Here is a 24,384-nt window from a genome sequence, read left to right on the forward strand (position 1 = left end):
AAATTTTATCTGTAGGATTCATTCCATCATTACGGAACAACTACTTTTAAAAGAGATATTATAAATTTAACATGTTTAATTATTATCCTAAATTATTAAGAATGTAATGATATATTTTCTTTATAGAGCTCTATGTTCTGATCCCTAAAGCATGTATAGGTACATGCAAATCATCATTTAATGAATTCCTTTTGAAGCTATATCCTTAGATCATATATTATTCCTATATAATTTTACAGAGAATATTAAGTGTGATTAAAAGGAAAAAGAACTTTAGAAAGCTGTCTATTTTATTTAGCTATCTATTCTATTTTATTTCATGAGAAAAAAGTATCTTGATAATTAAAGTTCATTTTAAATAGAAACATAGTCAAGGAACATCAATAACAATAGAGATATCAAAGACACAGCCTTTTACTGTAAGTTTTTATAAAAATTTTAGTACAATTTTTTATACACATAAGATGTCTTGTAAAATTTTATTGCATTTATGTGGTGCATTAATAATAAATAAAACTTTTATGTTTGACTGTATATCTTACATGTCATTATTTAGTATCACGTATAAATAAATTATACTCATTGTCTTAAATCAATATTTTTTAGAACACTTAAATGAATATTATAAAAAAAGTCAAATCTTTCATAATTGTATATCAGACTTAATTTTTTTCAGATATAATTTTATAATTATTTACTTAATAAATTTATCCAAAAGATATTTGTACAAGTACTGATAACATTATTAGAAAAAGATAAATCGAAATAACTTGTCATTTTATTTAAGGACATTTTCGTTCTACTTGACTTTTGCCACTTTCTTCATATTCTTGACTTGATATCCACATTTGTTGAAAAGTTCCAATTGAAGCCAAAATAGATCCACCGATCCAAGCTCCGAATCGTCGTTCAGCACATCCATTTACACTAATTAATTTCAATCTCATACTGGATGGAATTCTCATGGAAAGATCTCGATTTAAACGTTCCGGAAAACCCTAAAAAGAACAATATATTAATAGGTATACAAAATTGTTTATATAAAATAAAATTTATTTAATAATATACCTGGATGAATGAATTACCACCAGTCACAACAACACTACCATAAAGTGCTGGTCTTACATCAACATCACACATGCCTACACTAGTTGTAACAATATGACCTACTCCTAACATAGTATTACCAACCATACCACCTCGCATTTGTACCATACTGGGATCAAAAAGTGCTTCCGGTATACGAAATCTTTCACTTCCAAAATCCTTAAAATATTTTTTTTGTTAAATATTTAACTTTTATAAACTTTAATAATAGATTACATATTACTTAAATACCTGATGATATCCAGTAGGAAATTCATATTGAACTGCAGGAATTGTAGAAACAATTTTTTCATCATATGGAGTTTCTGAGACTTGCAATACTGTAGCTTGAAAATCCTGAATAAGTTTCTTTACCATATAATTATGCCAAGATTTGGTAACTTCAGGTAATCCCTTTTTTTTTACCCATCTTGGCTTTTCATGATCTTTGACAACTTCTTTACTGCCCACCATGTAAGAAGGGGACAAATCAATGTCATTATCCTGTCATTATTTTGAAAATATAATTATCCATTTTTTATATATATCATAAAACGATATTAAATTGAAAGTATATTTATACTTGTAAAAATTGTCTGCACTGCATACTTATATAATCTCCTCCAAGTGGAGACTTAACTATTGCCTGTGTTAATACAAAACCATCTTGTACTGGTACAGCAGAAGTATGTGTTGCTCCACTATCAACAACAATACCAGTTGCTCTACCATTTGCAAAAGCAGCAAGAACTGCATTTTTAACAAGGAAATAAGCTGGTACATTATACTTCTCAAACATTAATTCAGTTAACTTCTCTCTTTTACTACGTACATTCCATGGTGATTCAGAAAACAATACTGGGTGATATTCTGCATCTGATTGAATTACTTTAGAATAAGTATAATCTAAAACCTATAATATAAAATATAATATATAATATAAAATACAATATAAAAAATATAATTATATCATTCTAAAGATAAATGAGAATAATATTAACATTATAATTAATTTTTTACTTTTTCAAAATGATCCCAATCTTCAATCATTCCATCTTTCATGTAACTTACAACTTCCATGTTCTTTCTTGGAACATGAAGTATAGTAGTATCAATATAATATTTGGTCCCAGATTGTGTAATGTTGTTGTCCGGTTTTTTATCATCAATATCCATTGGTTCTGTTTTTGTTACTGTACAATTGCCATCCTCTCCTATACCTACAACAGCTGGAATTTCAGCTTTTGGAGTATCTTCTTGAGCATAACCAACTCTTAAAGAATGATGTCCCAAATCAAATACTAAAGCTCCAATTTCATCTCCTCCATAAAGCATGCCACCTGACATTTTGCTGATTTTAAAATATCTATAACAATTATTTTAATTACAAAACTTAATAATAAAATTCTTATTTAATACTTAAATTTATATCATTAAGAAATATCTATATTAAAATAAAATTTTCTGTAAAAATAATATAAATAATAAATATACTATATAAAAATATATTAAAGCGATAAAGGATAGTAACAAATTTATTGATTGTAAACAAATTTTTATTTTGACCTTATAACTCACCGTAATTTTCTTACAAAAATAACTTAATGAAGTGGCAAAAATATATATACTTGACGACTACATCAACATTTATTTATGTATTTCTACAACAGAATACAACAGAAACATAACCTCAATTCAGAAAGACGCTTAATGCCGCCACCATAAACATAATAACTTCTAGATAAGCATGCTTTTTTATCAAATTTTATAATTTTCTCATATCCATATTCCGATAAAATTATAAAAATTGTTGATTTATTATAAATAATTTTAAAATATAGTAATATTAATTTTATAATATAATTATATTTATAAAAATCTTTTTATTATTTGATTGATATTAAATGTAAAGTAGTATGAATGAAATATATAATTTTGTATAAAAATCAATGATTCTTTTGTAATAAATAAAATTTTATTTAAAATCTATTTATAAGAATATATGAATAATCATCTAGATTGTCAATTCTTAGAAATAATGAAAAATATAATTAATATTTTTTTAAACCACCTGTTAATTCTATAAAGTTTCAATGATGTCGCTGTAATCGCAAGATGCCCACGAAATGGCGGCACTAATCAGAACGTCGGTAGACTTGGGACGATGAGGAAGTGTGTAGTTGTCTTTTAGCCATGTTCTGTCGTTTGTAATAGTGCTGTGCAAAAATGAGGTTTGTGGAAGCGAGACTCAATCTGTCGTTCCATGTGCGACGGTGAGTCAAAGAAATTGGCATGTGTTCGCTCAACAGAACATTGTATGCTCGTGCAGCAATCGCATAAGAAAGCTACGATGGATTTTTGTACGCGTCGGAGTCTGACACCCGTTGGCCTAATGGAGCCGCGTACTCTTGCTATCCCGTTGGCTTTGTTGACATTCGTCATATTAGGTAAGTTTAATTTATTCTTGTCACGAAAGTATATTATCTTACATTATTTTTATTTGAAATAATGTATTATAATATTTATTATAAATATATTTTATTGAGATTTTAGTATTAAAAAGTGTTTTAAAACTTTAATGTTCATATATATAAAATCAAAAATATAATTATCATGATATGATTGTTATTGGCAAATATAATATAAAAATATTTTTTCATTAATTTTTATTGTTGAAAATATGACTTGATTTTATTATATTTTATCTAATGTTTTATCGATGAACATGAAAATGGAAAAACATTATTGCCTATCATTTTACAGTAACTAATGTTTGCATCTCAATTTATCATGATAATAAGCAAATATTTACAAAACTATTTTGCGATTTTTAATTTATTAATCTCTAAATATAAGAAATTATATTTAAAATATTTCGAATTATAATCGAAATTTTTTGTCACAGATAAAATTTCAAATCTGAAAATAATTATTTTGTGTAAATTGTGTAATGCATAATAAAAAGACTACGAATTTAATATATTTAATTAATATTTATTTAATATTCGGCGATTAAATTTTATAAATTCCATATGAAAAATATAATAAATTATAAAATTAAAATCATTTCTTTACTTAACTTATAATATATTTTTATAATATTGTTAAATTTGTTAAATAAAGCGTCTTGGATCATTGGACAAGTTCAAACAATTTGTTTAAGAATTTCATATGTTAAGCAAGACAAATAAATAATTTTAACGTATATAGAAAAAGCATTTTTAATAATTTATAATTATTTTGAAAAATTAAGTTGAGAAGCACTGTATTCGGGTAGCTATTATTGATGCAGAGAAGGATGTAGTAGGTATAAGGGGATGATTCGGGGGTGTATTTCCGATTGTAACGATTTGGATGGAGATACATCCCTTAATATTGTCGCAATAATAAAAAATTGTTTTTTTGATAAAAGTAACAATAAATTAAAAGAATTTTAAATCAAAATTAAAGATTATTTTCTAACATATGCTATAGTACAAATGCGCGCGTAAATAAAAGTTTCGAACCATTATAGATTTATTAAAGAGATTGCACTTTCGTTAGAAGCATTTGCGTTTAAACATTTTAGCAAAATATTCCAATAACGTGGCAAGCCTCTCCTTATGATTTTATCGTGATAGGAAATGCATGTGTCGCTATGCCAATCTATCACCAGAACTACCCACGCTAAAAATAAAACGTTCTATTCTTTTTTCCATATAGTAAAATATCATAGAATTATCTCTTTTATTATTCTTCTTGTTTGCTTTCGATCATTACATACATTCGTCTAGTTAGATATAAAGATCCATTTCCGGCTCGTTGTGGTGAAGAAGTATACAAACACTAAAAGGGGTCTTAAAAGGATGCGTTCCTCAAATAAACCAGTTAACTTTCTCCGAGATATGATTAGATATACTGATTTGCAAATAAGTTACAATACAATCATGGATTTTTAAATAAAAATTTAATAACAATTTAAATCTAAATATATATTTCAATATATATCGAACATTTTTATATTAATTGAATTAATGAAAAAAATTGAAATTTTTTTTTATTCTTTTATTTTCTTTTGAACAATATATATATAAGAATTTGCTTGTGACTATGCAAGCTATGTATATATAAATATATATAAATGTATATATAAATATGAAGATTCACTCTAATACTGATATTCCAAATACGGAACAGATCGTGTAACATACACGCGTCCAAATGTGTTCCATGTAAAGTGGTATTTACAAACGTGTGTACTCTGCGTCTGATGTCGTAACAACACCTTAATGGTCAGCGCCCACGCAATGTATGTGCATGCATATTAATATATAAGGTGATTACCTAAAATATTTTTTTTACATTTTAAAGAGTTTTTAATTCTTTTTATTCAATTAATGTTCTTTTATTTAATTAATGTTCATTACAGAAAAATAATATTTATCCAAAGTTGCAATATATTAGCAATTCTATTATATATTGCAAGTTATAAGTTAGATATATTAATATGTTATATTGTATATCTTTTCAAAATAGTACTCGTTTCTTTGATTTTCATTCTTATTTAATGTTTCATGGAACAGCATTTTGAACAAAAGTAACGATACAAAGAAAATATTTTGAGAAAGAAAAATAAAAAAAATCTAATTCAAAAAATTAATTTATCAATTGTAAAAATCAAGTTTAGATTTTTGTAGTTTTATATATGTCTTAATATGACGCAAACAATTAATTGATTTCCTTATAGAAAAGAATAGCAATATTTATGAAACACTGTGTAGATTTATCGTAGTACGATATATGTGTACCTTGCCTTCCTTCACGGTCTGTTCGTCACATGTTGAGTACTTTTACCGCGTTTTTCAACATTCTCCCTGCTTCCCTTACTAACTTCCACAGATGTATGAAACTATTTCGCAAATTAATTCTTGTTGTGAAAAAATTTATAAGATTTATTAACATATAAAAATTCATATAAGATAACTATGCATTTAGAAAAATTTATAAATTAAGAGATTATACAAAAAAAAAGTTAGTTTAAAAAAATGAGAAAAAATATTAATATTAGTATTGAACAAAATAGTAACATTAATAATTGCAAAGTAGAAAAAATACGAAATTATCTTTACATCGATCATATAAGTTTTATCTTTAGGAAATTACATTTAATTTGATCTAAGATAATGACATTAAGATTTGTTTTTACATGATACTCTTATTCTCCTTCTTTTTCTTCTCAGTTTCTTTCTTTCACTCCCGTGAAAGACCGTACTACTAAACAAGATGTATAAACTGATGTCTGATAAACGCCCTGTAGAAAATAAGGTGCAGTGGTTGTTACGGCGACAGATTTACCTCGCGCATGCACTGCAATGGTTCTCCTCTTGATCTATTTCGGTATGCCGTGCGGTAGGTTGTCGCCCGCGCTCATAAATCAAATAGTCAGACAGCGAACGGTTTATTTTCCTTGAGAATGCACCATCGTGGCGCTATCAGGCGCCAAATTTCGCACGTTCCTTTCTTTTTCTCCTATTTTTTTTCCTACTCTCCAACATGTACCTTTGTATTTTCGCAAATAATTGATAAAATTAATTTTGAAATATAAAAAATAAAAAGTTCAATAATCACAATTATTAATATTCAATTCATTAGTTTGATATAATCGATATGAACACTTTTAATTCTATAAAGTTGACTATTATTGTAATAGTAAAAATTTAAATTTAAAATTCAATATAAGAGGTATAATATTAAAAATGAATAATGATATAAAAGTAATATAAAAATACCAGCATGAATTAATTCCTATTAATCATTGAAGATGTGTTTCTGAAGATTGTACGGTGACAGACCACCGTGAGTGTGAAACTGTAACCCAATAACCGTAGACAGTGTTTCTCAATTTTATGGAAAAGTTGATATTAGTTATATAATGTTGATTGACATATGATTTATTTATTTCAAATGATTATATTTTATTTTTATCTCATGCTATTTAATCTTTATATTTATATTTCAAACGAATTATAATATTTAATAATTTTGTCTCATATTATGTGAAATGTATTTCATATGTTTTATATTCTTTATTTATTAATATTTTTTAAATAATTTATAGATATTTATTAGTTCAATTATTACGATTATCGATTAGGATGATTATTAATTTGAGAAAATATTTCACAATTATCTCTATATAATAATATGTATCTAACAATAATATATATTTTTTTAAAAAAATTCTTAGAAATTACTTAAGAAAATTTTAATAACATGACTGTATTTTCTTATGCCAATCCTTAAGGTCTATTGCATATAAATAAAGATATAAATAAAGACAAAACTATATATTATATTTGAAATTATCTCTTTATTAGATAATACTTTAAATAATTTAAATATTGAAACAATATATTGAAGTTTTAATTTCATAAAGAGAGTTTATAAAAATCAAATAATTGTGAGAATTTATATTTGCGACTTTTTTTAAAAAAGTATGATTTTTTTGTATATTGATTGTTTAAAATTAAACAAGAATTAGTATTCACTGGAAATCATTCCCAATCGTGTTCATAGTTTTGTTAAGTTTTTCTTATTTCTTTGTTCTCACAAAGAATTATTCAGAAAAGATGTTGAATCGTCCTGCGTCGTAGTTGTATACGTCTATCGGATGATCGCAAAGCCTTGTAAAAGAAAAAAAAGAAAAGAAAGAAAAGAGAATTTAGGCGCTCGGCTCGGATGTCTTGCTAAAGGGCTAAAGGGTGCCTATATAGGGTTGCCGACCCTTTATCCATTTTCTTTTCTTCGCTTTATAACACGTTGGTATCTTCCTTTTTATACCTAAATTTCTAGTTGTTTTTTTAAAATTTATTGTTATAATATTTAATTATTATTTATCGATATATGAAATAATATATTAAATGATATATGAAATAATATATTAAATTCAGTTATAATTTGATGTTATGATTATTATGATTATTATGTTATGATATTATTTTTTACTCTTTTTAATAAAATACTTATTTACTAAAATATTTTATTTTAAGTTATTTTTAAATACAGTACATTTAACTATAATTAGTTTATAAAAATATTATAAGCGTATATTTATAATTTCTTTATTATATTATATTATTTATAAATGATATAGCAAATAATGTATTCTCTTCTCAGCAGCTAATGCAAGTGGATTGTATTTTACTATTGAACCACAAGATGTAGTAGTTGAACAGGGAAATCCTGCTAGATTGGATTGTGAAGCAAGTAGTAATTTTGGGAAACCCAATATACAGTGGAGAACTGATGATGGACAACCAATCAATTTTATTGGAGATAGTTATAGGTATGAATATCAAGATTAGAATGGTAAATTTTTCTTAAAAAAGAAACTTTTCTATTTCTATTATATCTTTTTTTTGTAGATCTCAATTAAGTAATGGATCTTTATATATAAATAGTGTTTATGGCACTAGTCTGGAATTGACTGGAAGCTATCAATGTTTAGCTTCTGTAGATGATATTGGAGCTATTGTTTCTCGAATTGCCACAATTAAAATTGCTAGTTAGTACCTAGAATTAATTTAATTTTTGAAATTGTAGTTGTCATTATTGTATATAAAAGTTATATTATTATATATAAAATATATAAAATTTTATTTTAAAGGTTTACCAGGATTTGAAAGAGAACCTCAAGACACTATGGTTTATCCAGGACAAATTGCATATTTAAGTTGTACACTTCTTACAACTTCTAGTTCATTGATTATACAATGGTTAAAAGATGAACATCCATTAATAATATCCATGGATAGTCGAATGACAATTTTGCCATCAGGTGCATTAGAAATTGATAATGTTAAAATGGAAGATGTTGGATCATATAGATGCAATGCTAGTAGTTATGGACAATATAGACTTAGTAATAAAGCACAATTAGGATTGCTAACAAGTGATATTGGTAAGTACAAATATTTAAATATAATTTCTATAAAATAGTAAATTTTAATTTATATTTTATAATATAAATATATAGATCAAGAAAGTACTCCACCAGTTTTTATTGCTAAACCATTACAACAAGTAATTATCGAAGGATCAACAATTACACTTGAGTGTGCTGCCAATGGTTACCCAAAACCAAGTATACTTTGGTTGAAAGATGGTGTTGCTATTGATCTAACATCTTTTAAATCTAGGTATATAAAAAAAAATATAAGAAAATTATAAATATTTAAATTTTTATTTTATCATTTAGATATAGTAGAATTGCTGCATCTAGTCTTGTGATTAGCAATGTTGAAGAAATAGATAATGGTTCTTATCAATGTCGCGCAGAAAATGAAGTTGAAATATTAGATGCAACTGCTGATTTAATTGTACAAGGTATTTAATTTCTTATTTAATTTCTATAATATATATATATATTCATCATTTTGCTTCATATTATTACTTTTTAGTTCCACCAAGATTTATTAAAAAACCAGAAGATAAAATAGCTAGCGAAAATCAAGATTTAGAATTTGAATGCGAAATTTATGGTAAGCCTCAACCAAAAATTACATGGCTCAAAAATGGGGAACGTATTACCTTGAGTGCATATTGGCAAATTGTTAATGGGTAAATCTTTAAAATATCGATTATAATGAATTATAGCATATAGTAAGTCATCATAAACTAAATATTTCTTATAATATTATTTTCAGTTATAATCTTAGAATTAATGGGCTATTACCGATAGATGCTGGAATTTTTCAATGTATTGGAACAAATTCCGCTGGAACTGTTCAAGCTGCAGCGCGTTTAATAATTAATCAACCTAGTAAGTACCGATTTTACAATTATAACTATATATATTTTATAATATATTTTATAAAATTCAAATGTAAATATATTTTAAATTAAAAATTTTTTTTGAATTTATTTTTGTAATGTTTAATATGTTAATATATTTTTTATTAGCTAGTAAATTTATTTTTTTAATTTATTTAGAAATATAATATATATTATTTTCAATTTATTATTTTTTTATACAAAGATTTTTAATTTTATGTTTATTTTTTTTCCACTTGTGTGTTTCCTCCTTTTTTAACTGTGTTGCATGCTAACATTTATATTCAGAAAAGGCAATTTCCCATAAATCAACTACTCCAAAGACAGTTCCTAAAAAAAAATTATTATTGCATCGGCAATTGTATAATAAAACGTGGCAGCATCCGAGTACTCTTTTAGGTCACACAATGTCTGCATTTACACCCAATCCATCGCTTTCCATTAGCCCCTCTGATGACCCTGCAGATCTTCCTGGATCTGTTAGATTTCCTAATTCCCATTACGATCCAAAATCCCCTTTTATAGATGACACAGACAGTTTGGAATCAATAGAAGGAAGTGTTCCATCAGCACCAAGGAATTTAAGTCTCGTCATTGTCACTGCTAGATTTGTAACTTTAAGATGGCAAGAACCTGAAAATACAAATGGAGAGATTCTAAATTATTATATTTATTATAAACAAGAAGGTGCTCAAAGGTGATAATTAGTCTATAGATAAATATGCTTATCTTGATAATCATGTTTTGTATACAATGAAAATAAAAAAAAAATGTAAAATCTTATAGAGAAAGAGTTATTAATACACAACAAAAATTGGAGGCAGTAATACGAGGTTTACAACCAAGTATGACATATCACTTTCGAGTGGTTGCTTTGAATGAAAGAGGTTCCGGAATATCTAGTGAAGTATTACAAGTTACTACACTTACTGAGGTCCGTTTAAAATTTTAAATATATTTTACACATAAATAAATAAATTATTCTATGATCAAATTATTTTAAATTTATTGTAATAGGCCAATGTTCCTGGACCTCCATTGAATTTAGAAGGATATGCCACAAGTAGTGTGAGCATTGCATTATCTTGGGAAGAACCACAAGTTACTAATGGCAAAATTTCTAAATATATAATTACATTTGTAGAGGTATATTTACAAATTTTCTATAAGATGTTAATAATTATGTACTTTTTAATTTAAAATTTCAATTTCTTTGAATATTTTATTTAAAGGGTGACAATGAGGAAATAATGCGTGAAACTACTAGCACAATGCACGATTTAATAGATCTCGTGCCTTATACAGAATACAATATTAAAGTTCAAGCTGTAAACGAGAATGGTCCTGGCGTGTTTAGTAGAGATATTGTAGTTCGAACTTATAGTGCACAACCTACTCAACCACCACACAATGTCACTGTAGAACCAGTTAGTCCTACAGTACGTATTTTAGAATTTCGTATAATCAAATAATATTTTTAACATCATTTCATTATTTTTTCATATTTATTTTTTTTTTTTAGAGTATTATGATAAGATGGGAACCACCACTCGAAGGACAAAATGGAATTATTACTGGTTATAAAATTCGTTATCGCCGTCATGATCGAGCATCACCACCAGTAAATATAGCAACTGAAGGAAATCAACGTTCACGAGTGCTCACAGGACTTGAGAAACATGTTGTTTATCAAGTTCGTATATGTGCCTTAAATGTAAATGGAACTGGACCTTGGACAGAATGGATACAAATAGAAACATACGAAACTGAATCTGATGAAAATCGCGTACCAAATACACCTAGCAATTTAAGAAGTTAGTTAGCTTTTGAACTTAATTTTTAATTTATTTTGATTTTTTCATAAAAATCTATTGAATACAATTTTAAATATATTATAGCAAAAGTAATGTCGGATTATATACAAGTTTTTTGGAATCCACCAAAAGATCAGAGTATTAAAGTAAAAGGATATAAACTTGGATGGGGAAAAGGAGTTCCAGACGTTGAAGTACGACTTCTGGACGGAAAAGAACGATCTTTCACTATAGATCAATTAGGTAAATGATGAAATTTATACTTGCATAAAATTTTCAATCTAGTAAATAAATTTTATTTTCTTTTTTTTTTTCTTTTTTTTTTTTTTTTTTTATTTAGAACCAATCACTGAATATGTTATATCCTTAAGAGCAACAAATGATGCTGGTGATGGTCAGCCAGCATATGCGAACGTGAGAACTACAGAACGTTCTGTATCTGAATTTTCTGCACCTTTATTGCCGCCTGTTGGTCTTAAAGCTTCTGTTCTTTCTGATACTACTGTTGTATTATACTGGACTGATACAACTTTGCCAAAAACTCAGGTATATGAATATTTATAATTTAATATATATTATTGTAAATCAATATATTTTATTAAAAAATAATAATATTATTTGTTATATGTTTATAGTTTGTAACGGATAATCGATATTATGTAGTACGTTATACATCGCATCATCATAGCAGTAATCCTCGTTATAAATATCATAATGCTACTGATCTTAATTGCATGATAAATGATTTAAAACCTAATACATTATATGAATTTACAGTCAAACTTGTGAAGGTATTTATAATTTAATATTTAAAAATATATATATAATATTACGAAAGTATTTTAATAATTTGATAATTTTTCAGGGAAAACGAGAATCATTATGGAGTATGGTTGTTTCGAATCAAACTCAAGAAGCTGCACCTAGTTCTGCGCCTAGGAATCTAACAATTCAAAGTATCGAAGATCGTCCAACTTCGGTTTTATTGCGTTGGCAACCTCCTAAACAACCAAATGGACCAATTACAGGTATTTAGATATTTACAGATATTTTTAGTAATAGTATAAAATATACAATAATAATAAAATTGTTTCAGGATATATTATTTTTTATTCAACTGATAATACAAAGTGGGATCGTGATTGGTTAATAGAAGGTGTAATTGGAGATAAAACTGAATTTATTGTAAAAGGACTGCAACCAAGTATGACTTATTACTTTAAAATCCAAGCACGCAATTCAAAAGGATATGGTCCTTTTTCTACAACTTATCCATTTAAAACCCCTCAGAGTATGTATTTAATTCTAATAAATGTATGCACGTATACTATGATTTTTTTTAGTTTCAAAAGTTTATTTAGTGTTGTGTACATATATAGTATTATTTATAATATATATTATATTCTTATATGCATTATGTTGGTGTGTTGTTACTATATTTTTTATTTCTATGCTAGGCAATGGTATGGATGTCTATGATGAATTGCATGACCGAGGTAAGATATTGTTTTTAGCATAGCATGTATTTAAAATAGTGAATGATGAAATAATGTAAATATTGCATTTAAAATAATTATTTTTTTATTTATAATCACATTATTATTGTTATTATTGCAACAACTAAACAATGAAATTATTTTGCAGATGGACGAGGACTTTCAAATATATTAATTTATATTATTGTGGGTTGCTCTATTGTTCTTGTTACTGGTATAGCAGTGGTAATTGTTGTTATATGTTGCAAACGTAGTCCCGATACACCTGATAGAAAAAAAGGGTATGTATATATTAATATTACCTATTTTTTGCACAATTTTATTTTTGAAAATTATAATAATAACATTTAAATATTATAACATTTAAAATTATATATATAAAAGTATATATATAATAATATAGTAATAATATAATAGTTATTTATATATATAAATAATTTAAAAATTATAATTGTAATATTTAGATATATGAAAGATACCAATCAAAAAACAAACATTAAGCCACCTGATTTGTGGATTCATCATGATCAAATGGAACTCAAAGCTCTTGAAAAATCTTCAATAAATGGAGAAGCATCTACTAGTGGTGTAGCTAGTAATACTCTACCTAGATCAAACAATCAAGAATATAATCAAGAGAATGTGCATGGAAATTCTAGTTCATTGGATAAACGTACTTATGTGCCAAGTTACATGGGTAAGTTTCTAAGAATAATATTTTTTTACAGAACACTTCATCGTGTTAAACACAATACTTACAAAATTTTGTTTATTTAAATTTTTAATTACATATATTTTTATCACAGTTCTACAAACAAATCCATTATCATTTCTTCAACATGATTAAATATTACAATTTAATGATTTTTTTAATTCATTAAAGTTTTGGTTAATATTATAAAAGAGAAACATCATAAAAAAGAAATTTTATTTTGTTTATTATTTTCTTGATTTTCGTATTCGGTTTATGTTCACTCACTTAACATTAGGTAATACTGATGAGAAGTGTTCGACCCTGAGTAGACAACATAGTCGAGGAAGCCACAAACCTAAACTCATTACACTTCCCGTTGACAGTGCATCTTTACATCAACGTAAGTAATAGTGGAATTAAAAATAATAGAAAAAATTACATTTTTTTTGAATTATAGTGACTTAGATTCACTGACAACAAATTTATAAAATGAAATTTTTTAAGCTGTATATCAAAGTACTTAACTTGTTACAGCTATAGCGACGGCCACACCGATCGTAAATACAAGTATGTCACAACCAACGATTCACACATCGTGTAATGATACACCATCTGCGAGGCAAAATTATCCTCGAACTGTGGCACAGTATAGTTTAAGTCGAGCACACATTACCTTAGAACCAACACCAGAATCGAGTCCAGATTCTTGCAATATTTCAACTTCATACGAACCAATGCAAAATCAAGTAAGATTTTTATATAATTGATAATATATAATTATTTTAAGTAAAAAATTTTGATTCAAGTTATTTATATTTAAAGCAATTACCATATGGTACAAGCAGTCAATCATATAGTGGAAATACTCAATATGCTTCGGGACACTATAGCAATAGTAATCAACCATCAAGTACAAGCAGTGGAACTGATGGTGCTAGTGGTAGTAAAAGAATGCAGGGACATCCTTTAAAAAGTTTTAGCGTACCAGCACCTCCACCTCAATCTGCTCCTTCGACACCAGCCCAACAAAAACATGGTGGTAAATTGCATTTGAATTAATTTTTATATTGTTTCTTTTTTTATTTTGATATATGATCTTTTTTTATACAATGCAATGTTACAATGTTACATAGTTTCTCAAGTTACTGTAAGACCTACAATGTCCGGAAGTCCCTATAAAAAGCCACAAAGTTCTGCACAATTAGCAAAGAATCGATTGGCTTCAGTTTCAAATCCGGTGCACACTTCAGAAGAAGTTGAACGATTGAAGGTAATTTTTCATTTAATTTGTCATAAAGTCATAAATAAAATATTTAATTGGTTATTTTTATCTTTTCTAGCCTTCTTATAGTACAGAAGAATTAAATCAAGAGATGGCTAATTTAGAAGGTCTTATGAAAGATCTAAATGCCATAACAGCATCTGAATTTGAGTGCTAGAAGAGGTTCCTAAACCTTGTGCCATCTCAATTCAATAGACTGCAATGATACATTCTCAATGTTAGTACCTGAGAAATAGATGTAATAATTGTGTTACACATCGAAACTTTTCGGGAAGTTTATATTGCACAATTGGCAATGGATGATCAGTGGCCGATGAACGGTCTCAGTTAGATTTTTCGAATCCCAGTGATATAGACTAGAATGAATTTTCTTCCTAGTCAATTTGCTTTTTCCTCTGGTACTAACGTTGCTTTTTATAATAAAATGCAAAGTATACTTGCCAATGTTTTTTGACACTGCCACCTTCTTGTAACGGACTTGTATTTTGCAAGAACGTGAGTAATATGGTTTAAAAGTGTTGACGAAAAGATTGAACATTTCATTATGGATTTTTAACAATGTAATTTTGTGCATACAGTGTGTGCAATTTAATTCAATCGAGATAAAAGGAAATCGATAAGTTCACTTATTATCGATAATCCTTTTTATATTATATTATATTATATTATATTATATTATATTATATTATATTATATTATATTATATTACATTATATTATATTATATTATATTATATTAAATTATTAATTCAATGAATTCGCGGTGAAGAAAAACGATTTTAGCGTTTTTCAATTCTTATACGTATAAAAGTGATTGGTAATGTCGCAATTACCATTTACGTGCTTCATACAAGAATAATTATCTTGCCTAGAAAGAAAAAGAAATAATTCGTACTACATTCAAAAACTCACGCGTTCTTTGCCATAATTTTGTAACTTATACTCATCAGAGTACATTTTATATAACAATAATATCGACTGCCATACTTACGCTTAAGATGGCTAGATCACGTGAGTCTCTTAATCTAATTAATTTATAAGTTCATTACAGAAGATAGGAATATTTTTTTATGCCTTCTTTATATCGTCAAAATGTTTTTCATATTTTATTAATTTTCAATAATTGATTATTGATTTAAATAGTCAAATTAATTAAATATTAATGAATTAAAATAATAAATTAAGAAGTTTTTTTCAATTTCAAATTATTTGTAATTATACTAAATGTTATAATTTCACAAATTTTTTTATTTATATTTATATCAGGCCTGAAATTTTCATATATTTATATAAAAATTTTAATTTCAAAAATTTTTTGAACACTGTATAATGGCCTTAAAATATCTTTGTATTAAGTTGCCCTGTACTCAGTGGCTTTGGCAGCTTGTAAAAGAAGTCTGTTTTTACTTATGAAAAGTCGTACGCGTATACCTTTAAAGTAACAATGTAGTATTACGATCTCATTGAGAAATTATTTTAGAATTACAAATGAACATCGAGTATGGGTATTATATTAAGACATATAGCATATGAGAATTAATAATATAATTATTCGCATCTTGCTGCGAAGTATATATATCGATATACGATAGAATTCAGATGAAATATCGATAATATCGATAGTGTCCATGTATTTACAATTTCGATAGTTTGTTTAACTGAAATAAGCATTATGTTTTAATGTTCAACTAAGGTATATATGTCGGTCTAATTAATAGAATTAAATTAAATTTGAAAGTCGTTTTGCAAACTATTTTTTATTCAACATTTACAAATTGTTATTTGTAAGTACTATACGTTATTTTATTTGAATATATTTGAATAGTTATGACGATTTGCAATTTACATGTAAGTACTTTCCAAGAAACTGCCGATCGAATTTCTCTGTCGAAATGAATTGAAATAATTACGACAGACAGATTTCATATAAAATATTATTCTATAGTTTTTGACCATATCCGTCGAAATATATAGATATATCTCCTTCCAATATTAGGAATTTGCTACGTAAATTTGCTACATAAATTTTATACACATTTTATTGCTATATATAAGTCTCTGTAGTATTAATAAATGAGAGACTTTAAAGATGCAGAAAAAATAACAATTCTAACTTGAGATGCGATCAGATAATTTCGCATGTAGTATTTCATACTGTATCATCTTTATAAACACTTTTGTATTTTCTTAACGTTGAATATAATTGTACAAAAGTCCAAAATACACGTCAAAAAACAATGCACCAAGGATTCCCGTTGCGGTAAAGCCTAATATGGAAATAGTACAAAGCAATATGTGATACTCTTTGTGATGCAATGTCAGTCGGGAATTATACAAAAAATATCGATTTGTCCAGAGTATTGCATATTACTCTAATATTTGCCGTTAGACGGGAATTATACCATTCATCTTGAGCAACGCGAAGCGAACAAGTTCTTTTATCGTCGGATTAGCTCTGATTAGAAAGTTAATAAATTAGTATTAAGATATACGTATTCTATCATGCACAATTTCAATTCATTTTTCGATACATTTTTCTTATATATGAAATATTACGAACAAAGTGGCTGTATGCTTAACTGAATAAGAATTATTCTAAGTATCTTTCTTATTTATTATTAAATCAAACATATTTTATAAAAATATTTTATAATTAGTAAAATTGTTATATGAAATTATGAGAGTATGTGAGCTATACCGATAAAAAAAGAACAGCTTGTATATTATAAATATATATATATAAATATTATATATAAATATAAAATTTGTAACTATTGCGTGAGTTAAGGGTGATTTAGCTCTTTGTAATTAAAAAAAGAAATAGGTCTACAAAAAGGCCTATAAAAATATTTTACCACAAAAGTATAGTAGATATATATAAAATATATATTTATCTATGTAAAATTATTTATTGATTTTTACTTATACTGGAAATATTGAGGATAAATGAATATTGCAAAATGCTAGAGGCTGGTTGCTTTTAATCATTTCCATTAATACATTATTGTGATCATCGTCATCTTTCATTTTTCTCAACATTGATTTTTTTTTTTTTTTAACATATTATTTTTCACTTTGATCAGTGTATTATGGATTTGTTAAGATTAGCATCAAAATTTGATGATAATCTATGTCATAAAAAGCTACAGGCCACTGATGTATATAAACATAGAACAACTGCCACTTTATAAGATAATTAAGTATTTATATATACATAGATATATATGTATATATATATATATATATATATGTATGTATGTATGTATGTATGTATGTATGTATGTATGTATGTACGTATGTATGTGTGTATAATATATTTATGTATATACATACATATATGTGTATAGCCATTATAAAATATAATTATTATATTTGTACAATACGTATAAGACAGCCATCTCTAATGAAACATTCATAACGAGTGTGTGATAATATTTGTAAAACTTGATATCCAATAAATAATCTTATGTTCTTTACAAATTATTTCAACTTTTTTTTATATGATATATATAGTAAAATAATATAGTAAAAAAGATTTTAAAAATATAGGAACGAGCTTTCTTTTCAATTTTATATCAACCAATAATTATTTGCATGAAAATAGTGAAATATTAATACTACTAATATTATTATTATAAAAATAAAAAAAATAAAATTAAACTAATTTTTGAGGAATGGCATTATTTAAATTGAAATATTTTAAATATTGTTATATATGACAGAGACATCTATGAAAAGTATCTGTGCTGCCATCTAAATAATATTTCTGTTTAATACTAATAAGCAAAAACAGATAGCGTCACCAATCCGCTGTGCACATTTAAAAAAAGCAAAGGACAACAATACGCGATCGAGTACAGTGAAAAATTGGTGAAATGGTGAAGTTGTGTCGTGCGTATATTTAGAACCAGGTGAGCATTTATTCATTAATTACACTTAGCTTCATTTGTCATGTGCCAATTGATGTGTAGCTCGTTCTAGATAGAGCAGCACGTTTTTCAGGATGATTTTTGTACATTTTAATCAGTGAGAAACATTTTATAAAGTCCACTAGGTGTCTCCATTGAATTATATCATTAATTTGTATACATTGAAGAATCAAAAATTTATAATTGCATATTTAATTGTTTAATAATTTTGTGTCGTGTTTTATTATAGAATCATTTTGATAAAATCATATGAATTATTCATTTTGATATTTTTTCGTGCATCATAACCTCTTCACATATAATATTCGTTTTACGAATAGAATATACATCGACAGGTATGCAAATATGTGTATGTACTTATGTATAATACTATCATATGTATAATATTGTTAATATTAACTTTATTAATTTATCTTTACAAACAATAAGGAAAAAGAGACGATCAAAATCGATAATATACTAAAATTCTGGTTTATCATTAGTTATTTGTTTCTAAACTTTTTCAATAATAGAGATTAATATTTCATTAATTTATTTCATCAATTTTTTAATTATATACATAAGATTTAATGCATAATAGAAATAAATTAAAAGAATATATATATATATATATATATATATATATATAAATATTTGTGCTTAAATATTTAAATTGTTGATATTATGTATAATATAATTACATTTTTTTCCAATTTAATAATAAAAATTGATAAATAATTAGCACATCAAGTATACATCTGCTCGCATATTCATCATATTTCATCATTTTCGCGGGAAGATAAGTAACACGTGGTTCTTAATATACTTCATATTTTTTTAAAAAATGAAATATATTTTATCATTCTATTATACATATATTTCTTTATTAATATGCTTCTTTTTTTTAAAAAGCTACAAACACAATAATTCAAAATTAATAAAAAATTTTTCATATATTGAAAATACATATGATTTTTTCTGATCATACAGGAAGAACAATTTAAAAAAATTTTAATGTTATTATAAGATGAAATCATGAAAAAGTGATTTTTTTTTTTTTTAAATTTAGAAGTCAAAATATCCCTTCTCTTAGGGCATGCCAAAATTTCACGGTGGCTTAATGCCCCCATCCCCCACCATGATCCGACCTCTATTGATTGCTCTACCGCACTACTGCCCTACTTTTATGACTTCACTTCATCCCCGCCTTCTCTTTCTCTGTTTCTCTCTTTCTCTTTGATTTCATGTTCTCTGATAGTCCTCTTATCGCGATGTCATAGATATACGAAAATCATGGATTTCATGTTGTTTATAAAACACATTTTTTTGGTTACGGAAAACACTTAGTTTACAACTTACAATCTCTTCGCCATTTGATTGCTGATTTGTAATAATATCATTCTCATTTAGTTTTAATTCAATTTTTGAAATTTATGATATTTCAATCACTAATGGATAAAATTTTAATATTAGAATCACATTCAATATAATAAAATCAGAAATCTTACAATATATACTCATAAAGTTCAAAATGAGAAAATTATACGAATGGGATCGTAAATTGGAGAATCAAAAATTGTGTTACGGTAATAGATTAGCGAAAGATTTAGGAACGACTGTATCTATAAATTGACCAGTAATGTATATTATGTATCGATGGTATGCAATCTTGTGGATTGTGGTGCACGTGCGTATGCTGCTATTACGCTTACGTGTCACATGTGTATGCAACGTTGCGTGCACAGGATCAAGGCTACACGTGGTGCAGGTTTATTTTTGAAGAACCTGTAACACATAGCATATCCAGAGGAACAAGGCTTTTTTCCGTCGTCTTGCGTGCAACCTCGGGATATTTATACAATTTTCTGTTTATCACATTATCAAACTGTGTATTGTTCTATGCTGGTGCGTTAAACAATCACAGATATTGTTTTAAATCAAATGACAATTATCCAATTCCATCTGACTGTAGATGAATTTTCAACTTATTATTTACTTAGAAAAACTTGGTTTCTTCTTCTAGATTTTATTGGAAATAATTATCGTTGAGTAAAAGGGCCTCGAGATTTTTTTCTTTTTTTTAACTTATCGATCAACCGATAGCTTTCATCCGTTAAACATCCTTTCGTTCATTGGATATTCCCATCATCGCGAATATACTTGATCTTTGACTCGATGTTCCTTCTTCTTCGTAAATCGAAAAGATTTTATACTTTTATTAATCTATAATTTATCCTAAGGATTATATTTTAAGGATTATATTTGCAAAGAAATTTAATAATTGCAATTGTGGTATTAAGTCATCAGGTATTAAAATGGATCAAGAATGTAAGAAAACATCATATGATCGTATTTGTACCGTACTCGGCAGTAATTGAGATGTCTTGTTTCATTGGTCACTGAAAGTGGCCTACGTTGCGTGTCATAATCGGCGCAGAGGATTAAACGTCGATGAAAATCACTTATTGCCTACCGGCTAACATAAATAGTCTTCGCGTTGCAGTGCACGGTTCTTTATCCAGCAAGGTCATCGCAAAAGCGAGCAAACGAGATGACTCACGCGGGATTCGCTCGAATGCTTTCACCATTGGGCCGAATCGTGCTCGGATCGATCGATGCCCAGAGTTAAGACGAATTACGAGCGGCGGCGAAGGGAGGCCGATTTTCGGCTAGCCTGCACACAAATCACTCCTCTTCGACGAATCCACTGGACGACCACAGTCACGCCAACCTCGGTTTCGCACTCCATCTTATTGTGGCATCACACACGTGCCGCTGAAGAATGTTCTGTTAACCTTCTTTCGGGGAATTCCCGGCCTACCAGCATGGAAATTCGATCGAAGGTAGTCGTGGGCTCGAGGTGAAGGTCAAGTTCACTAGTCGGCCTCAATGATTCGCACATATGACGCATGCTTTTTGACCGAATCTTTTCCTATTGTGATTATAACACTCTTTTTTATTTTGATTTCTTTCCTCTACATTAATTCCAAAACAAATTTCCAAGAAAAGTTTTAAGAGAGATTTGAAAGATAATTGCATCGTTTATATTTGTTTTTTTTTTTTTTTTTTTGTTAATATATTATATAGGTATGTTGCAAAGTAAAAGTTCAAGAATATATTTCCAACGATGAATTTATGTCGATGGTAATTAAGGATAGCTCTCTGCTATGGTTAACAATAAATAAAAGTTGGTCGTTGATAAAGGGTCGATATATAGTAGATAACAAGACGTGTAGGAGAACCTCCTCGAGAGCCAAGGAGATAAAAAGTATTTGCAGTGACCCTCGAGCAAGGTAGCGTGCCAGAGTTCTATAAGAAAAACGGAATTGCTCTTCTAACAGTTTTTCCCTGTTGATGAGCTGTTAGCTTTGTATCCTCCTCCTACACCCACGATATCCAAGAAATGTGCGTCGTTGCTTTATGATACAATTTTTATTGTTCTCTCATACTTGCTCACAAAGAGCGCACAACACAAGAGGCGATAATTTTCATTGCAAAAATCGTAACAGTATTTTTTTTTCATTGAAACGGTTACGACGAACAGAAAGAAAAGAAAAAAAAAAAGGTTGATATATGCAAGTTTTATCGAATCACAAGAGGAATATACGTGCGACGACGAAGTTCGGAATTATTTCGAAGAATATCGTTCCTTGGGTATGAATTCTGAGTCATCCAACAGGCCGAACAGGGTCACGTTACATCATTAATCTTTCCCTCTGGTAAAAGCAATCATTTTCACTATTTAAGAGTGCTCGTTGTGACGTAACCATTTTTTTTTTTTTCTTTTTTTTTCTTTAACAAACGTTAAATTGATTTTTCAATTAAGGAGACGATTGTTGTTTGAAATCACAATCTCTCCAATTCAATCTAATCTCTATCATCAATTTCTTTTTCATTATATTATAATTTTCTATTCTATTTTCACATTCTAAAAGATATAACCGAATTTGATGGTCGATCAATTTCTTGATCACAGATAAAAATTTCTTCTTCACCCGAACTTTTCTTCCCTTAGCCAATTTAATACCCGGGGGTCTATTTTAATAGCTTTTTTTCCCCCTCCCCGCTTGATAATCAGAGAGACTAAAATGGATATTACACCGGATAAGGGTACTTGGTTGACATTTAATAAGATTCTTTTTATCGTGGAACACCGGCAATCTGCTAAATCTGTGTCGACGAAAAAGAGGGGAGAGAGAGAGAGAGAGAGAGAGAGAGAGAGAGAGAGAGAGAGAGAGAGAGAACGTGGTAAAAAATTCTGGAAAACGAACAAGAGATTTTCTCGAATGGATTTGCGTCATGATACCATAATAAATTATAGTTGACTGGATTCGTCATGTTTTATATTTCATGGTCGCGTGTACGGCTCATTGGAAGGTTGAACTTTCGATCGACTATTAGTCGCGGTTTCATTCTAAGAAAGATCAAGAGAAAATTCGTAGAAAATTCGAGCAAACTCGACACGATGATAATAAACGATAATAAATGATTAATATTCGTTACAGATAAAAATTTGTAGATTCGTATCCAATGAAATTTTCCCAACGTAGGGAACTATAACGAAGAGAGGGGGAGAGAGAGAGAGAGAGAGAGAAATTCCATAAACGTTGGAAAACAAGGGCAATGACCGGAAAGGAAATTTGCCCTTACTCATCCCTAGATATTCAGCCTTTAGATACAATGACCGTGTTGCACGTGTTCTGTTAAATTTTTCATGGAATAATTGAAGTTGTCTTTGCGAATATCAATAAATGCAACTCCATACAATAGCATAGCATAGCATTTCAACTGGCCAGTTTCTCAAGTGATTACGGTTAAAGCTTTCTTCACAAATGGCGAAACGATTCAAATCAAATCGGCAGAATTATTCTTTCTTTTTATATCCTTTATTGGTTAACAATAATTTCACTTTAATTTATCTTAAAGCGGACAGCGTCTGTCGATAAATTAAATTCAAATCATTATTTTTTTACATCCCTAAGCAGCTTAGAATTATATTTTCAGATGTGAAACCGGCTTGACGTTCGATCGAGAGGGAGACGAGCACACTCCGTGATGATACCGTCCGTTTTCTTTCTCTCGTGAATCACCGAACCTTCACTCGATCTAACTGCGCTATATAACAACCTGAATAATGCAACATCAGTCCGCAGAACGTAAAGCCTTTCCGATCTTCTTCTTCTTCTATATAAACGAACCGTAAGAACATTATTTGCCCTCAGTTCCCATCGATCAGACGATCCGACCGATATCATTTTTCACAGTTGGAATTGATCATTTTTTTTTTTTTTTTT

At 27.8% G+C, this 24,384-nt stretch overlaps 3 protein-coding genes across 12 annotated transcripts in view; 2 read left to right on the forward strand and 1 right to left on the reverse strand.

The window, feature by feature from the left end:
• Nucleotides 1-511: 511 nt before the first annotated feature.
• Nucleotides 512-2,799, reverse strand: LOC122711137 (actin-like protein 6B). Its single transcript, XM_043929612.1, has 6 exons — nucleotides 2,665-2,799; nucleotides 2,107-2,452; nucleotides 1,670-1,999; nucleotides 1,339-1,590; nucleotides 1,069-1,266; nucleotides 512-998 (listed from the first exon to the last, which is right to left on the reverse strand). Exons 2-6 carry the CDS (start codon nucleotides 2,431-2,433, stop codon nucleotides 783-785), a joined length of 1,323 nt encoding a protein of 440 aa, XP_043785547.1. The 5' UTR covers nucleotides 2,434-2,452; nucleotides 2,665-2,799; the 3' UTR covers nucleotides 512-782.
• A 474-nt stretch (nucleotides 2,800-3,273) lies between these two features.
• On the forward strand, nucleotides 3,274-16,307 carry LOC122711352 (neogenin). 4 transcript variants are annotated; one of them, XM_043930068.1, is made up of 26 exons: nucleotides 3,274-3,533; nucleotides 8,242-8,410; nucleotides 8,490-8,629; nucleotides 8,732-9,025; nucleotides 9,101-9,263; nucleotides 9,323-9,450; nucleotides 9,525-9,684; nucleotides 9,771-9,886; nucleotides 10,186-10,594; nucleotides 10,684-10,831; nucleotides 10,915-11,043; nucleotides 11,130-11,336; nucleotides 11,420-11,711; nucleotides 11,796-11,954; nucleotides 12,052-12,257; nucleotides 12,347-12,502; nucleotides 12,577-12,739; nucleotides 12,808-13,002; nucleotides 13,169-13,207; nucleotides 13,356-13,488; nucleotides 13,672-13,904; nucleotides 14,197-14,301; nucleotides 14,436-14,647; nucleotides 14,724-14,940; nucleotides 15,035-15,171; nucleotides 15,242-16,307. In XM_043930068.1, exons 1-26 carry the CDS (start codon nucleotides 3,350-3,352, stop codon nucleotides 15,338-15,340), a joined length of 4,593 nt encoding a protein of 1,530 aa, XP_043786003.1. In that variant the 5' UTR covers nucleotides 3,274-3,349; the 3' UTR covers nucleotides 15,341-16,307. The 4 variants fall into 4 exon arrangements, with proteins under 4 accessions (XP_043786003.1, XP_043786005.1, XP_043786006.1 ...); XM_043930070.1 differs by having other exon boundaries at nucleotides 14,442-14,647; XM_043930071.1 differs by having other exon boundaries at nucleotides 10,423-10,594.
• Nucleotides 16,308-19,006: 2,699 nt separating this feature from the next.
• The window catches only part of LOC122711031 (cAMP-regulated phosphoprotein 21), a 24,226-nt gene continuing 18,848 nt past the window's right edge, over nucleotides 19,007-24,384 (forward strand). For 2 of the 7 annotated variants that reach the window (XM_043929412.1, XM_043929424.1), the window contains exons 1-2: nucleotides 19,300-19,446; nucleotides 24,095-24,289. The gene's annotated coding sequence lies outside the window, so the exon portion shown is untranslated. Of the gene's footprint in view, nucleotides 19,094-19,299; nucleotides 19,447-21,601; nucleotides 21,934-24,094; nucleotides 24,290-24,384 lie in introns of those variants that run through there. The other 5 variants (XM_043929415.1, XM_043929414.1, XM_043929419.1 and 2 more) reach the window with 5 other exon arrangements.

This window comes from Apis laboriosa, unplaced genomic scaffold (assembly GCF_014066325.1).
Source record: "Apis laboriosa isolate Shangri-la unplaced genomic scaffold, ASM1406632v1 scaffold16_cov148, whole genome shotgun sequence".
NCBI classification, from domain to species: domain Eukaryota; kingdom Metazoa; phylum Arthropoda; class Insecta; order Hymenoptera; family Apidae; genus Apis; species Apis laboriosa.

Coding starts and splice junctions, on each gene's coding strand:
- LOC122711137 (XM_043929612.1), bottom strand. CDS start 2,433: ATGTCAGGTGGCATGCTTTATGGAGGAGATGAAATTGGAGCTTTAGTA. Junction 2,000..2,106: donor ATTGGGATCATTTTGAAAAA/GTAAAAAATTAA, acceptor TTTATATTATAG/GTTTTAGATTATACTTATTC. Junction 1,591..1,669: donor AGTGCAGACAATTTTTACAA/GTATAAATATAC, acceptor AAATAATGACAG/GATAATGACATTGATTTGTC.
- LOC122711352 (XM_043930068.1), top strand. CDS start 3,350: ATGTGCGACGGTGAGTCAAAGAAATTGGCATGTGTTCGCTCAACAGAA. Junction 9,264..9,322: donor CTAACATCTTTTAAATCTAG/GTATATAAAAAA, acceptor TTTATCATTTAG/ATATAGTAGAATTGCTGCAT. Junction 13,489..13,671: donor ACACCTGATAGAAAAAAAGG/GTATGTATATAT, acceptor TGTAATATTTAG/ATATATGAAAGATACCAATC.